Source organism: Lactuca virosa, chromosome 7 (genome assembly GCF_052849685.1).
Source record: "Lactuca virosa cultivar CGN04683 chromosome 7, Lactuca_virosa_CGN04683_v6, whole genome shotgun sequence".
NCBI lineage: Eukaryota > Viridiplantae > Streptophyta > Magnoliopsida > Asterales > Asteraceae > Lactuca > Lactuca virosa.
The window spans coordinates 126,455,089-126,470,922 of record NC_136432.1 but is presented as its reverse complement, the minus strand read 5'-3'; the positions used below and the strand labels follow the sequence as shown (position 1 = coordinate 126,470,922).

General features: G+C 39.3%; 1 protein-coding gene across 1 annotated transcript; it reads right to left on the bottom strand.

Annotated features, from left to right (window-relative positions):
* Positions 1 to 9,885: 9,885 nt before the first annotated feature.
* Positions 9,886 to 10,344, bottom strand: LOC145127121 (uncharacterized). The gene is made up of 2 exons (XM_079062374.1): positions 10,263 to 10,344; positions 9,886 to 10,193 (listed from the first exon to the last, which is right to left on the bottom strand). The coding sequence occupies exons 1-2, from the start codon at positions 10,342 to 10,344 to the stop codon at positions 9,886 to 9,888; spliced, it is 390 nt and encodes a 129-aa protein (XP_078918500.1).
* Between the last annotated feature and the right edge of the window lie 5,490 nt (positions 10,345 to 15,834).

The window sequence follows — 15,834 nt, the reverse complement described above, 5'->3', positions numbered from 1 at the left end:
CTTTCTTTTATGCACATTTAAAACACATAAGTTACATGAAAATGAAGAGTCTTCATTTTATGAATCTTTAATTCATAAGTTATGAAATGAAAAGTTTTGAATAGTTTCAAAACTTGTCCTCAAGTTTTGGAATTTTTAAAGTTTCACACACTTTAATACACTTTAATTCCAACCCTTAGAGTTTTAAAAGTTAAAATTCAACCCTTATACTATTTATAACATTAATGGTTAATTATTATATATATATATATATATATATATATATATATATATATATATATATATATATATATATATATATATATATATATATATATATGTATAAGATTAAGTCGTTTTACCGTTAGTAGGCCTTATTCACGAAGTCGGTCTATAAAGGGGGTATAAGGTTGTTGCCTATAAAATGGCAGCTTAATGGGTGTCCATTCTCACCCACCGCTTCCTTGATCGGTGGATGGTCGTTAGCGGAACGGGTAGGACAATGACTTTAAATTCTAATTAAAAGTATAATGAATATTATAAAGTAACTAAATGCTTTTATAAATTCCCAATCTTAGTTACTTTAGGAAAATGTGAAAATGGTGCTAACCCATGAAATTCACACTTTGTACCTTACCAAGTCGTTGGTGGAGCGTGTGTGGTTAACCGGCACACTAACTTGGACTAGTCAGGATCACGAAGGGTGACTTAATGTTTATCATATATCGGTGGAGCGTGTGTGGTTAACCGACACATTGATTAGGTGATAATATTAAGGGTACCAAGTGAATTTGCATGGTTATTCACACCTTGTTTTGTGATCCTCGACATCCCAGTCACAAAACTTGAAGGGCACAATCGAGATTGAAACATGCCATTGAAAAGTTCAATGAATCTCAAAAGAATCTAGGAATTTCAAAACCAATTAAACCTAAAAATTCATTTCGTTTTCATGGTGGAAATTGGTGAATTGTCATTCACCAACCTTCAAATATGTTATAGCTTAGATTACGGCATCCCTCTTCTAAGTTATAATATATTTTGTTGGATCCTAGCCTTAATATTACATTTGGGTGTCTTATTAAGGATCGATATATCTAATCGAAACTTGTTTTCTTCTTTTTCAGATGTCTTCCAACAAGAATGCTTCGGGCTCTAACCCTACTAGCTCCTTCTCTCTCATGAACCTTTGTGGGAGGGTCATCTTTGATGGTTCCAACTTCATGGATTGGATCCAGAACATCTAGATGGTTACTCGTTACGAGGACAAGGAATATGTCCTCGATAAGGAGCTAAAAGAGCTTGAGGAGTCCACTGCTACTCCTGAGGAGATCGCTGAATACAAGACACATGAGAGAGATGCCACCAAAGTGGCATGCATCATGATGGCCACAATGACAGCCGAACTCCAAAAGTCCTATGAGGACTATTACCCTTTTGAGATGCATCAGGATCTGATGGAAAGGTACCATCAGAGTGCTCGTCAAGAGCGGTATGAAATAATCTCCTCCATGATAACAACCCGTATGAAGGATAGCGAACCAATCACGGGCCGCATGCAGAAAATGCGAAGGTATGTGGACTGTTTACTGAAACTGAATGTGAACTTCCCAGAGGAGTTGGCAATTGATATCATTTTGCACTCCTTACCCTCGTGTTATGATCAATTTCGCATTACATACCACATGAACAAGGAGGAAGTCACACTCAGTAAGCTTCAAGGACTTCTGAAGACCGCTGAAAGTGGTCTTAAAAGTATGTCGGTTTCTACTCCTACTCCTACAACTACCGCTGTTTTGGCTATCGGGCAAGGAAAAGGGAAGAAGAGGAAGCACCGTTCGAAGGGTACCAAGGGAAAGTCTCTTGAAGGCTCCTCATCTGGAACCAAAGGTGGTTCTATCACTCCTTCTGCCATCCCTAAGGATGCTGATTGCTTCTACTGTCAGAATAAGCGGCACTGGAAGTGAAACTGCCCTAAGTACTTGCAGGATGTCAAGGATGGGAAAGTGAAACCATCCCATGCATGTATTTACACTATATTGTCTAATAACTCACCATATTCTAACTCTTGGGTGCTTTATACAGGATGTGGTATTCACATATGTTCTGATTTGCAGGGCCTAAGAAGAAGTGATGATGTGGAGCACGGGAAGATAAACTTAATCATGGGGAATAGGAAGATTTCACCTATTTCCAAGATTGGAGTTTATAATTTGTTGCTAGATAGTGGGTTAAAGTTAGATTTGAATAAATGTGTGTACTCGTCAGAAATGGCGAGGAATATTATTTCCTTTCATGCTTTGTACAAACAAGGTTTTACCTTTTCTTTTGATAATGAAGTTGGTAGTATTAATGCTTTCTTTAATTATGTTCTTTATTTTAAAGCATTACCTTGGGATGGTGTGTATGAAGCAGTATCGTTTGTAGATAATTTAGGAAAAAATGTATTGTGTATTGATTCTTCTCCTAGATTGGATAAAGCATCTTTGTGGCATTGTCGTCTTGGACATGTAAGCAAGAAACGCATAGGCCAGCTCCAAAAGCATGGAGTCTTGGAGTCGTTCGACCTTAAGTCGGATGATAGTTGTGAATCTTGTCTACTTGGAAAAATGACAAAATCACCCTTCACTGGTACTTGTGCAAGGGGTGAGTGTTTGTTGGACCTTATACATACTGATTTATGTGGACCATTCAAAACCGCCACAAGGGATGCCAATCGCTATTATGTGACTTTTATTGATGATTTTAGTAGATATGGTTATGTCTACTTAATCAAACATAAGTCAAAAACTTTTGAAAGGTTTAAAGAGTTTAAACAGGAAGTAGAAAATCAATTGGGCAGGAACATTAAGATGCTTCGATCCGATCGAGGTGGTGAGTATCTTAGCACTGAGTTCCTCGACTATCTTAAGGAGTGTGGGATTGTCTCACAATTGACACCTCCCAGGACACCACAGCTGAATGGTGTGGCTGAGAGGCGTAATCGAACCTTGTTGGACATGGTTCCCTCTATGATGAGTCGAGCTTCGCTACCAATCTCTTTTTGGGGGTATGCCTTAGAGACTGCCGCCCACATCCTTAATCTAGTCCCTACAATGAAGGTTGCCAAAACACCTCATGAGATGTGGACTGGGAAAGTTCCCAATTTGGACCACATCAAGATTTAGGGTTGCGAGGCTTTCGTGAGGCGCGAGACTCATGATAAGCTCGAACCTCGAAGTGAAAGGTGTATTTTCATCGGCTACCCACAAAAATCCTTTGGTTACCTCTTCTATAGACCCAGTGAGAATGTGGTCTTTGTGGCAAGGAGAGGGGTCTTTCGAGAGAGAGAATTTATAAGCCAAGGAGACAGTGGGAGGCAAATCGACCTTGAAGAAATTCAAGAGTCAATTGGTGAAGGAACCTCAGACACTAGCAATCAACCTGAGGAGGAAACTCCTATTGATCCGACTGACGAGTCTGTACCTCCGAGGCGTTCCACAAGGGTTAGGAACACACCTGAGTTTTATTATGGATTTCATATTACTACGGAAGGTGATACATTTATCAGTGATAGTACACTGATAAATCTGGATGAACCTAACAGTGTTAAGGAAGCCATGGCAGGCCCGGAGTCTGCTAAATGGAAGGAGGCTATGGACAGCGAGATACAGTCCATGTATAACAATCAAGTTTGGAACTTAGTTGACAATGTACCAGGCCGTAAGACAGTTGGGTGGAAATGGATCTTCAAGAAGAAGACCGACATGGATGGGAGGGTGCACACTTATAAAGCGCGACTGGTCGCGAAGGGTTTTACTCAAACTCAGGGTATTGATTATGATGAAACCTTTTCACCAGTTGCAAAGATTAAGTCTATTAGGGTTATGCTAGCCATTGCTGCATTTCATGATTATGAAATATGGCAAATGGATGTCAAAACCGCTTTCCTTAACGGAGGATGTTTACATGAATCAGCCAGAGGGTTTTGTCAGTGCAAAGTACCCCAATAGAGTGTGCAAGCTTGAGAAATCAGAGTGTGCAAGATTAAGTCTATTAGGGTTATGCGCGACTGAGGATGTTTACATGAATCAGCCAGAGGGTTTTGTCAGTGCAGAGTACCCCAATAAAGTGTGCAAGCTTGAGAAATCCATTTATGGATTGAAACAAGCATCTCGAAGCTAGAATATTTGTTTCGATGAGAAGGTCAAAGATTTTGACTTCTCGAGAAGTAAAGATGAGTCTTACGTGTATGTCAGAGCTAGTGGGAGCATAGTTAGCTTTTTGGTGTTGTATGTAGATGACATACTACACATAGGAAATGACGTCCCAACCTTGCAGGAGGTTAAATCCTGGCTTGGGAAGTGCTTTGCTATGAAGGACCTTGGAGAAGCTGCCTATATCCTAGGGATAAGGATATTAAGAGAAAGGAGTACAAGACTAATTGGACTTAGTCAGAGTACCTACCTGGATAAAGTGTTGAAAAGGTTCAACATGCAGAATTCCAAGAAAGGAGAATTAATGATCCAAAGCAATGCCAAACTAAGCAAGGCTCAGAGCCCGAGTACAGAAGATGAGATAGCTGAGATGAGTCGATTACCTTATGCTTCCGCTGTTGGCTCGATCATGTATGCTATGACTTGTACCCGTCCTGATGTGGCCTTCGCTTTGCGCATGGTCAGCAGATATCAGGGGAACCCTGGCAAGGCTCATTGGACTGCGGTGAAGAATATTCTCAAGTACCTGTGGAGGACTAAGGATTGGATCCTTACCCTTGGTGGGAGTGATGACTTGAGAGTAGTAGGGTATAGTGATGCTAGCTTTCAGACTGATAGGGATAACTTCCGCTCTCAGTCGGGCTGGGTCTTTACCTTAAATAGAGGGGCAATCACTTGGAAGAGTTCCAAACAGGAGACTGTAGCTGATTCGACTTGTGAATCAGAGTACATAGCAGCGAGTGAAGCGGAAAAGGAGGCGATATGGCTGAGGAACTTCATTGGAGACCTTGGAGTTGTACCAGCTATTAAGGAGCCTATGGAGATTTTCTGTGACAGCAATAGTGCGGTTGCCTTAGCCAAGGAAGCAAGAGATCATGGCAGATCCCGACACATTGACAGAAAATATCACTTCATAAGACACAAGATAGAAGAAGGACTCCTCGTGGCAAAGAGGGTATCGTCGGATGAGAACCCTGCAGACCCCCTTACGAAGGGACTGCCGAGGGTTAGGCATTTGTAGCATGCGAGGCGCATCGGGCTGAGGGACGATATTAGTTTTACAGATTAGATAGTTATTACTAAAAGTTTTAAAATGTAATCGACGTTTGATGATGAATAAAAGTTGTGATTTATTTATGAGTAAGGTGTTGCTATCATTGTCAATTATTTACTATTGTTTCAGTTTTGCATGTTTTGACTTCCAGAATAATAAATTTATTCAAATTCTCCACAGTCGGTCATATGTCGGAAGTAGGTATGAATCAAGACTGTCATGAATTGGGATTGTAGATGACTAAAGGTGTTTAGCCATAGCAATGGTTGCTACAACATTCATGAGTGCTCATAAGTTATGAGTATTGGAATAAACCCACGCTCACTTGTATCACTTCATGGAATTTATCTCGAGTGATCGTGAGACGGTAATATCATATAAGTCTTCAAACCTAGAGATATGAGTTGTTGCCTATGAGTTGGTTGTGCATTGATTGCACGAAAACGCATCAGTAACTTGATGTTATAAAACGTGCCTTTGTGTACAATTCAACAAGTAGTAGAACAAGCATAATAGTCGAAGTTTATCTGTTCCTTCTTGGATTAGAAGCGATATTTGGGCCCCTCGATGATATTGTTTTGACCTATGTACCGGGCCCGGTCAGAACTAAATTGATGTGTTCGATTAAGTTCTTTGTCAAACAAATCGAAAATCGGGAAACAAACTGCTGGACAATAAGTAAGACATTGTTCCATGTATTTGTCCGGTTGATATCATGAGAGTAGAGGATTATATGATCACTTATCTAAAATGGCGCTTCATAGTTTAACAGAGTTTTCGAGAGCTACGATTGCCGGTTGGTTCCTGAAGCTATATAGGCAAATATAGTTATCAGACTTATCCAAGTGGGAGACTGTTGGATAAGGTGTCTAAGTCCATAACTTATTTGGTATATACTTGACCCGACCCGGCATGGTCCATTTGGGTTGCACTTCACCTGAACTATTTATATGGATAATGTTATGAGAATAGTATATTTGTGACTTATTAATATATTATAAGTTATAATATATTAATATATGAAATCGTATTATTTAATTAGTATTGATCTTAAATTAATTATGAATTAATTTAGTGATCAAAAGGTGACTAATTAAATAATGGGCTATTATATTTATATAGTGTGGGCTAATACTCATTAGGAAATGGGCTAAGCTTGCATGGGAGTCCATGGATGATCCATGGAGCTTTTAACCCATGGATCCTTGGAAAAAGGAAAAGACATGGGTTATTAGGGTTTGCATGGTTCATAACCGTAATCATCTACACTATATAAAGAGGCTTGTGGTGCTTGAAAAGACACTATGTGTGTGTGCATAAGAGTGGCCGATTTCTAGAGTGTTAGTATACTCTCTCATAAGTTTTCCAAGTTTGTGGTGATTTGTGATTTCCATTTGAGGCATTCACATTATTGGTGCTAGGCTCTCAAACTTCTAAGGAATCAACTCACTACTAAAGGTATGTAATTCTTCTAGTATCTTTTATGATTAAAAGTACCCCTTGCATGCTAGATAGGTTATGGACCTTGGAAAATTATTTTGCATGTATTTTAGACAAACATAGATCCAAGGTTTCTAGGGTTGCATGAACACCTTAGGAGTGTTAGTTTGCTCAAAACCTAACAATCTCCCCCACTTGAGTTAGACTTCGTCCTCGAAGTCTGCTGGTGCAAATAGGTCTGGGTAGTGCTCTCTCATCTCGCTCTCCGAATCGCATGTCCACTCAGAGCCCCTTTGGTGCTACCATTGCACCTTTACCATATTCACCACTTTATTACGCAGAGTCTTAGTTTTCCTGTTGAGAATCGCAATCGGCCTCTCCACATAATTCAGGCACTCATCCACTTGAATAATATCCAATGAAATCACTGCTGAATCATCGGCTACAAACTTCCGAAATTTAGATTCGTGGAATGTGTTATGGATCTGACTGAGCTCATCTGGAAAATCCAGACGGTATGCAACCCTGCTCACCCGAGCAGTAATCCTAAAAGAACCAATAAATCGAGGCCCAACTTACCCCACTTATGAAACCGGATGAAACCTTTCCAAGGTGACACCTTCAACAGAACCAAGTCCCCTACTTGATACTCGAGGTCCGAACTTCGCTGATCAGCATAACTCTTCTGTCGGCTCTACGCGACCCGCAACCTGTCGCGCACCTGCTGAATCAACTCTGTGGTCTTAAGCACCACCTCGATGCTTCCCATGACCCGATGACAACCTTACCCTAACAAATTGGGGTCCTGCATCTCCTCCCATACAACATCTCAAAGGTTGGTCGATCAATATTGGCATGATAACTGTTGTTGTAGGAGAACTCGACCAGTAGAAGGTAAGCATCCTAACTCCCTCTATAATACAACACACAAGCCCGAAGCATATCCTCGAGCTTCTGAATCGTCCGCTCGCTCTGGCCATCGGTCTGAGGGTGGTATGATGTACTAAAAAGAAACTGAGTACCCAAATCCTCATGAAACTTCCTCCAAAACCTGGAGGTGAAATGAACATCCCGGTCCGAGACCACCGACACTCGCACCTCGTGCTGAACTACCACCTCCCGGACATAAATATCAGCTATCTTCTCTACAGATATGCTCTCGGTAATTGGTATGAAATGTGAACTCTTGGTCAGCCTGTCCACATTGACCCAGATAAAATCAACACCACGTGCCGTCCTTGGAAAATTTGTGAGGAAATCCACAGTTATCTCCTCCTACTTCCATATGGGAATAGGTAAAGGTTGCATCTTGTCATGGGGTCTCTGATGCTCGTCCTTGACTTTCCTGCAAGTCAGGCATCACTCAACAACCAAGGTATCTCCTTCTTCATATAGGGCCACCAATAACTCAACCTCAAATCTCTGTACATTTTTGTGCCCCCCAGATGAATAGAAAACTTTGACTTATGCGCCTCCTTAAGAACCGTCTGTATCACCCCACCTGATACCTGGACCCAAACTCTGCCGCACTACAATCCTCGGTTGTCCCTGAAAAATAAGGGAATATGCCCCTGATCTACTTGGCCTTCCACTTTTCTTTTTTCAAACCCGCAATTTGAGCTTCCTTGATTAAATCCAACAAGGGCAAGGTGACAATCATCCTCACGCAGACATCTATGATAGAAGAGCTCGCTTCCTTGCTGCTCAAAGCATCAACCACAACATTGGCTTTCCCAGGGTGGTATAGGATCTCGCAATTATAATCCTTTACCACATCCAGCCATCTCCGCTGCCTCATATTCAGATTCGGCTGATCCATCAAATACCTCAAACTCTGATGGTCGGTGTAGATAGTACACCGGACCCCACAAAGATAGTACCTCCAGATCTCCAGGGCAAAAACCATGACCCCCAATTCCAAATCATGAGTGGAGTAGTTCACCTCATGAGGCTTCAACTGCCTCGAAGCGTAAACAATAACGTGACCCATTTGCATAAGAATAACTCCCAAACTCGAAATAGAGGCGTCACACTAAAACCATAAAATCATCCAAACCCTTAGGGAGCGCGAGAATCGGGGCCTCACACAACCTCTGACTCAGAGTCTCAAAAGCCAACTGCTGATCAGGCCCCCAATGAAAGGTCATACTCTTTTTTGTCAAACGGGTCAAAGGCACAACAATCTTGGAGAAATCCTGGATAAATATCCGATAATACCCAATGAGACCTAAGAAACTCCGAATCTCAGATGCGGTTCTCGGAACCTCCCAATGCATCACAACCTCGATCTTGGCCAAGCCAACCAAGATTCCCTTTTGGTTGACAATGTCCCCCAAAAGCTGCACCTCATAAACCCAAAGCTCGCATTTGGAGAATTTGGCATAAAGCATCTCCATCTTCAGGGTCTCCAACACCTCTAGCAAATGTTGCTCATGCTGCTCCTTGGTCTCGGCATAGAACAAAATATCATCAATGAAGACAATCATAGACTAATCCAGTAATGGCCTGCAGACCCGATTCTTGAGGTCCATGAACACTGTTGGTGCATTGGTTATCCCGAATGGCATCACCACAAACTCGTAATGACCATAACGAGTCTTGTAGGCTGTCTTCTGCATATCCTCATCCCTGAAGCTCATCTGGTGGTATCCTGACTGCAGGTCAATCTTGGAAAACCAAGATGCACCCTGAAGCTGATCAAACAAAATCATCAATCTGAGGAAGTGGGTAACGGTTCTTTATCATTAGCTTATTTAACTCCCGATAGTCAATGCACATTCTCTGTGAATCTTCTTTATTCTTCACAAATAGGATCGTTTCTCCCCACAGATAACTACTTAGACGAATTAAACCCTTGTCTAGCAGCTCCTGCAACTGCGTAGACAACTCCTGCACCTCAGGTGGTGCCAGGCGATACGACTCCTTGGCTGTTGCAACCGAACCAGGTACCAAATCAATCCGAAACATAATGTGCCTCTCGGGAGGCACTCCAGGAAAAACCTCGGGGAAAACATCAGGAAAATCCCGCACAATGTGTACTCTGCTCAACTCTGTCGTGTCCTCATCCCACATGTTAGAAACATAAGCTAAGAACCCAGAACAACCCTGTTGCAGATATCTCCTAGCCCTCGTAGCTGAACAAAAAGCTGGCCCATGCAAAGCTCTCTCACCAGAAATAACCATTTCTCCCCCACTTGGGGTTTAAAACCTCACCAACTATGGTACACAATCAATCACGTCCCCATTAGCGCCCAACCAATCCATCCTAATGATAACCTTCGATCCTCTTGAAGGAATCGACACCAAATCAATAGAGAACCTCTCGCTAAACATGTTCAAGACACACCCATGGAAAACCCTCGAAGCAATCACAGTACAGTCATCCGTAATCTCTACCTCTAGGAGAAAATCTAAAGTCCCCGGAGCATCTCGAAACTTCTTGCTGAGCGCAAGAGATACAAAGGATTGGGTAGCCCTCGAATCAAATAGAACATGTGCAGACAAGCCATTGACAAAAAAGGTCCCTATATAAGATCATAATAAACATAAGCATAAACAAGGAAAGAAATAAAAGATAGAGTTAAAACACGTACCAGTAACTATAGATGGCACTGCACGGTCCTCATCGATGGTCAGCTGAAAACACCTGCTCTTCACCACAGGATCCTCCGCCATTGATCCCCAAGAAAACCTCGGACAATCGGCCTTTTTATGGCCAGTCTGATTGCAATGAAAACAAATCAGAGCCCTCTTAGGGCAATACCTGCTCATGTGGCCCGATTGGCCACAACTAAAACATCCTGAACCTGCTGATCAGCAAGACCCACTGTGCGGCTTGCAGCACTTGGCACAATGGCCCGGGCCCTGCTGGCCTTTGGTTTGGGTATCGGAGACCTTGGCCCTCTTAGCATGGCCCGCAACTGTCTGAACCGTCTCCGAATTCTACTTCGTCCGGAGCTCCAACTCAATCTCCCGCTCACAGTCCTTCTTGATCTTATTGGATTAGATGTCTAAGCCCATAACTATTATTGGTATGTACTTGACCCGAGAGTAGCATGGTCCATTTCGGGTTGCATATCACCAAGACAATTTGATAGGATGGATACTTGAGTAAGAGGTTACTTATGATTTATTAATATATTATAAGTTCTAATATATTAATATGAAATCATATTATTTAATTAGTATTGATCAAGAATTAATTTGGAATTAATTGTGTGATCAAAAGAGACTAATTAAATATATGGGGATTGATTTGGTAATCAATGATTTTTATAGTGTGGGCCAATTGTTATGGGCTAAACCAATATGGTAGTACATGGACAGTCCATGGAGATTTAACCCATGGAGCCTAAGAATATGAAAGGTCATGGGCATTAGGGTTTGCATAGATGTAACCCTAGACCTTGCCACACTATAAAAGGAATCCCTTGGCACCCAAAATCACACTAGAGTTCTTGGAGTTCATTAGAGCCGATTTTGGTGTTAGCAATATCTCTCTCAAGTTCTTCATTGTCCTAGGTGTGTTGTGAACCGTTTGATGCATCACACTTGGGGTGCTAAGTTCTTAAAGGACAAATACGACAAGTTCTACAACATACATAAAGAGGTAAACTCCTAACTAGTATTTTATGTTGTTTATATCAATTGTATGCTAGTTGTAGGATTAGTGCTTTGGAAATAATATTGCATGTATAATTAGAGAAAACATAGATCCAAAGCATTTAGGGTTGTATGTACACCATAGGATGTTGTAGTATACCAAAACCCAACAGTGGTATCAGAGCCATGGGTTATTTTCTGTTATATTGTTGCAATTGTATTATTTTCAAAGATGGAAAATCTGCATGCCCACCACGACGTGGCAATATTTACCACGACGTGGTGAAGCATCAGATGTCATATTTCGGTTTTCTTGGCATAATTTAGATTTGGTTAATTAACTATGGATTGTTTTCTTGATAAAAATTCGTTTTTTTATGTTATGAATATAATTAGCCTCATCCAAATAAAAGATAATCGTCAAAATTTCAAGTTTAGTGTTAGTTTATATGATAAGCTAATTTATCAAATTGTTGACTTGGTATTATCTAGCCTTATGAGTTAGAAAAGATCAATGATAAATTATATGGTAATTTTATTAGTATAAAATATTGATCTAAATGTTTTTAAAGAACTCCATAACTTGTCCTCAAGTTATGGAACATGAAAAGTTTTTTTTTATTTTATAAAAATCATATTAACGCATAAGTTATGGAAAACCAAAAGTTTTCAAGAGTTACAAAATTGCCCTCAAGTTTTGGTATTTGAAAAGTCTCAAATTTTGAAACTCTTGTAATTAAAAGGTGTAACTCATGGGTTCATAAATTAAAAGATTAATTAAATAGTTTTAATTGTGTTTTTTTATATTTAGAACCTTGAAGTTTTTGGATAGTTCAAATTACACCTTATGGACTTTATTAAATTAATTAAAGTGGTCCATTAAAAGAGATTAATAAATCCATAATGACATGGTTTAAGTTTAATTATATTAAGAGTATAATTTATTAATAGATTAAACCATCTAGTATTTTAAAAGTTTAAAATACACCCTTATACTGTTATAATATTATAAGTTTAATAATTATATATATGTATAAGACAAGTCAGTCTTACCATTAGTAGGCCTCATTCACAAAAGCCGGTCTATAAGGGGGGTATAAGGCTACTGCCTATAAAACAACAGTTTAATGGGTGTCCACTCTCACCCAGCGCTTCCTTGACTGGTGGACGATCATTAGCCGAACGGATAGGATAGGACATTAATTCTCATTAAAAGTATAATGAAAATAACAAGTAAATAAATAATTATAAATTCCCAATCTTAGTAACTTAGGAAAAATGTGAATTTTGGTGCTAATCCATGAAATTGCACTTTACACCTTACCAAGTCGTTAGTGGAGCGTATGTGGTTAACCGACACACTAATATGGGACTGACAATGTGTGGCAAAGGGTAGCTTGATGTTTGTCATAGATCAATGGAGCGTGTGTGGTTAACCGGCACATTGATTAGGTGATAAATGACATCGATAGTACCAAGCTAATTTGCATGGTTATTCACACCTTGTTTGTGATGCTCGGTATCCCAGTCACAAAACTGAAGGGCATAATCGAGATTAAGCATGCCATTGAAAAGTTCAATGAATCTCAAAAGATCTAGGAATTTCAATTCATTTAAAACCTAATATTCATTTTCGTTTTTCATGGTGGAAATTGGTAAATCGTCATTTACCTACCTTCAAATATTTTACAATTGGATTACGGCATCCCTCTTCCGAATTGTAAAATATTGTGTTGGGTCCTAGCCTTAATATTTCATTTTGGGTGTTATATTAAGGATTTAAATCAACTAACTTGAAATTTCTCCCTTGTAGATGTCTAGTTCAGAGAACTATGGTCTTCCCAAATCTTTTGGAACAAGCTTTCCTCTTGAAGATAATGTTTCACGATTGGATCGTGGAAGTGGAAATCATACTTCACTTCCTCCACCTCCTCCAATTATTCACCTTGACCCACAAGTTCGAAGACTTGAAAAGTTCAAATTCACTCAAGCCCTATTGGCTAGTAAACACCAAGATGGAAGGTCTGTGTGTGAACATGTCTTGGATATGAAGTCACACATTAACAATCCGAGAAAGTTGGGTGTCGTTTTCTCGAGGAAGTTGGCTGTTGACTGGGGTTTTCAGTCACTTCCCGAGTCATATAGTGAGTTCTTTAAAGACTACTATGTGACAAAGCACGACGTGACCCTTATCGATCTTACATATTTGCTTATTGCTGTTGAATCAGCAATGATTTGGCGCAAAGGTAAAGCAAATCTGATTGGAAGATCTACTTCCCAAGCTGCCATGGACATTGACAATGACATACATAGTCTAGAGAAGATTTCTTCTCCTATGGAAGGGAATTGGTTATGGTCAAAAGATTTGACCATAAAAGAAAAGCCAGTTCTGAGATAGTTCCATGTGCAAATGCCAAGGAGTCCACTTGTTTCTACTGCCATTCGAAGGGACATTGGAAGCGAAGCTGTCGTGACTACCTGAGGACTTTAGTCAAATTGTATGGTTCTGCTTTAGGTATGTCTGCTATCTAACTCTATTAAGTTCCTACTTGTAGATTTTTAATACATGATGTGATAAGATTACATTTTGATGTTTTTGTAGGATCAAAGGAAGCTTAAAGAAAAGGCATGCTGAGTCTGATCGTGAAGAGATGGATTTTGATCGCATGGTTCGATGATAGGATTTTTGAGCTACTGCTTAGGAGTTATGATAGATTGCTTAAAATATGTAGTAACATAGTTTTTATTTGTAATTGCGTTGTAAGGAAAAGTTTTTCCGCATTTTATAAATAAATAAAATTTTGATTTTTATTTTATATTATATCTCCTTGTAATGGCATTTGTGAAAATTGATGTTTGTATGCTTCTATTGTTAGAAAAATAGATTTGATTCTTTCGTTTGTGGTAGAGTCAAAGCTTACCAAATAAGGAAAGATTCTCATCACCCAAGTGTCAGTTGGATAGAAACTTGTAATCATACAAATTGTATTGTGTGATGAATGAGAACCTTCATCTTTGGGAAATTTAGACTAATTCATTGTTCACATGTATATATGAGTCAAGTGAAGGACTAGGGGATCGGGTACACTGGTTGTACGCTGGTCAGGTCCACCACAAAGATTGATAAGTCTATTCGTCATGATATACTAAAGTTTGGTAAATATGGTTATGCTTATAAGATTAAGTATAATTTTGAATCATTGGAAAAGTTTCAATGTATGGCAGAACGAATATGAAGAATCAAATTAGGCAGAAAGATAAAAGTTTCTCCAATTTGAAAAGATGGGAGAGTACTTGAGTATCGTGTTGTATGATCATCTTAGTGATTATGGAACCATATCACAATTGATCCTCTAAGGACATCTTAGAGCATTTGTATGGCTAAGAAGAGGAATCATGAATTGTTGAAATGGTTATATCAAGAAAATAAATCATAGTTCGTTCCAAAACAAGTCTTAGAGTCATACTCCAAGATTGTAACCTGAGTGACACATCTTAAGAAGGTTTAAAACACTCATAAAATGTAGAGTAAAATGATTCTTACTCTTGGACATTTGAAATTGGTAAGTTGTGATGTCTTGGATAGGACAAAGACCAACTAAGACCAATTGTGTGAAGTGTTATTCTTGATGAAAATCCGCACCGACTCTCGAATATTTGTTTGTCAAGATTGTATCTTAACAAGAGAATATTATATGTCAAGAGGTCAGTGGGAGTCTTAAAGATATTGGCAAGTTTGCAAGAACTAATCAAGAATAAAACTATTGTTAATCACTAGAACAAGACTTGAGGTTTGTAACCTATCGTGTTGACATATTCTTGTTTTTGTGCCCATTCCAGTTAAAGTTAACTATGCATGTGAGTTCTATGAGTTCTCAATTGTTTGCATAAGGCATAACACCTTGATCAGTGAAAGCTCATTGATCAGTAAGGATGATCTACTCAATAACTTGGAAGACATGGTAGCCCCTTGTGCTACTAAGTTGCAAGAAATTAAGATTGAACAAGTTCAGTCCATATGAGTTTAGATTTTTCACATAACCTTGTCTTGTGATTATGGTTATGACAAATTCACATGGATAAGAACACATACACCATAAAATCTAAGTGTCATAAGTTTTCTCTCCAATTCATGATAATGATTGTGAGGAAACGCTTTCACTAAGTAGATTTTTAGGAGATGTCAGTTGGGATAATTGTGTTCTCAAATTTGATTATGATTACGACATCCCTCTTCATAGTTCGAATTGTGAGAAATGGAAAAGGGTATAAACATTTGAGACTTATTGTTGTAAGTTCTAAAATTGTTAAGACACACATATGAGCTATCTAAGGAAAGGTGTATAATTTTGAGAAGCCTAGATAAAGTCTTATCAAAGCATCTCGTATTAGAAATCTGAACTTTGGTAATGAAAGTCAATAAGTATTGATTTCTAGAAGTCCAGCTGATTTCTGGGTACAAGTCAATGCTAGTGGGAGCATAAGTGTTATGCTAGTAAGATAATAATTATTATGCTAGTGGGAGCATAATCAATTATGGTAAGTGTTGCGAGTTAGCAATGT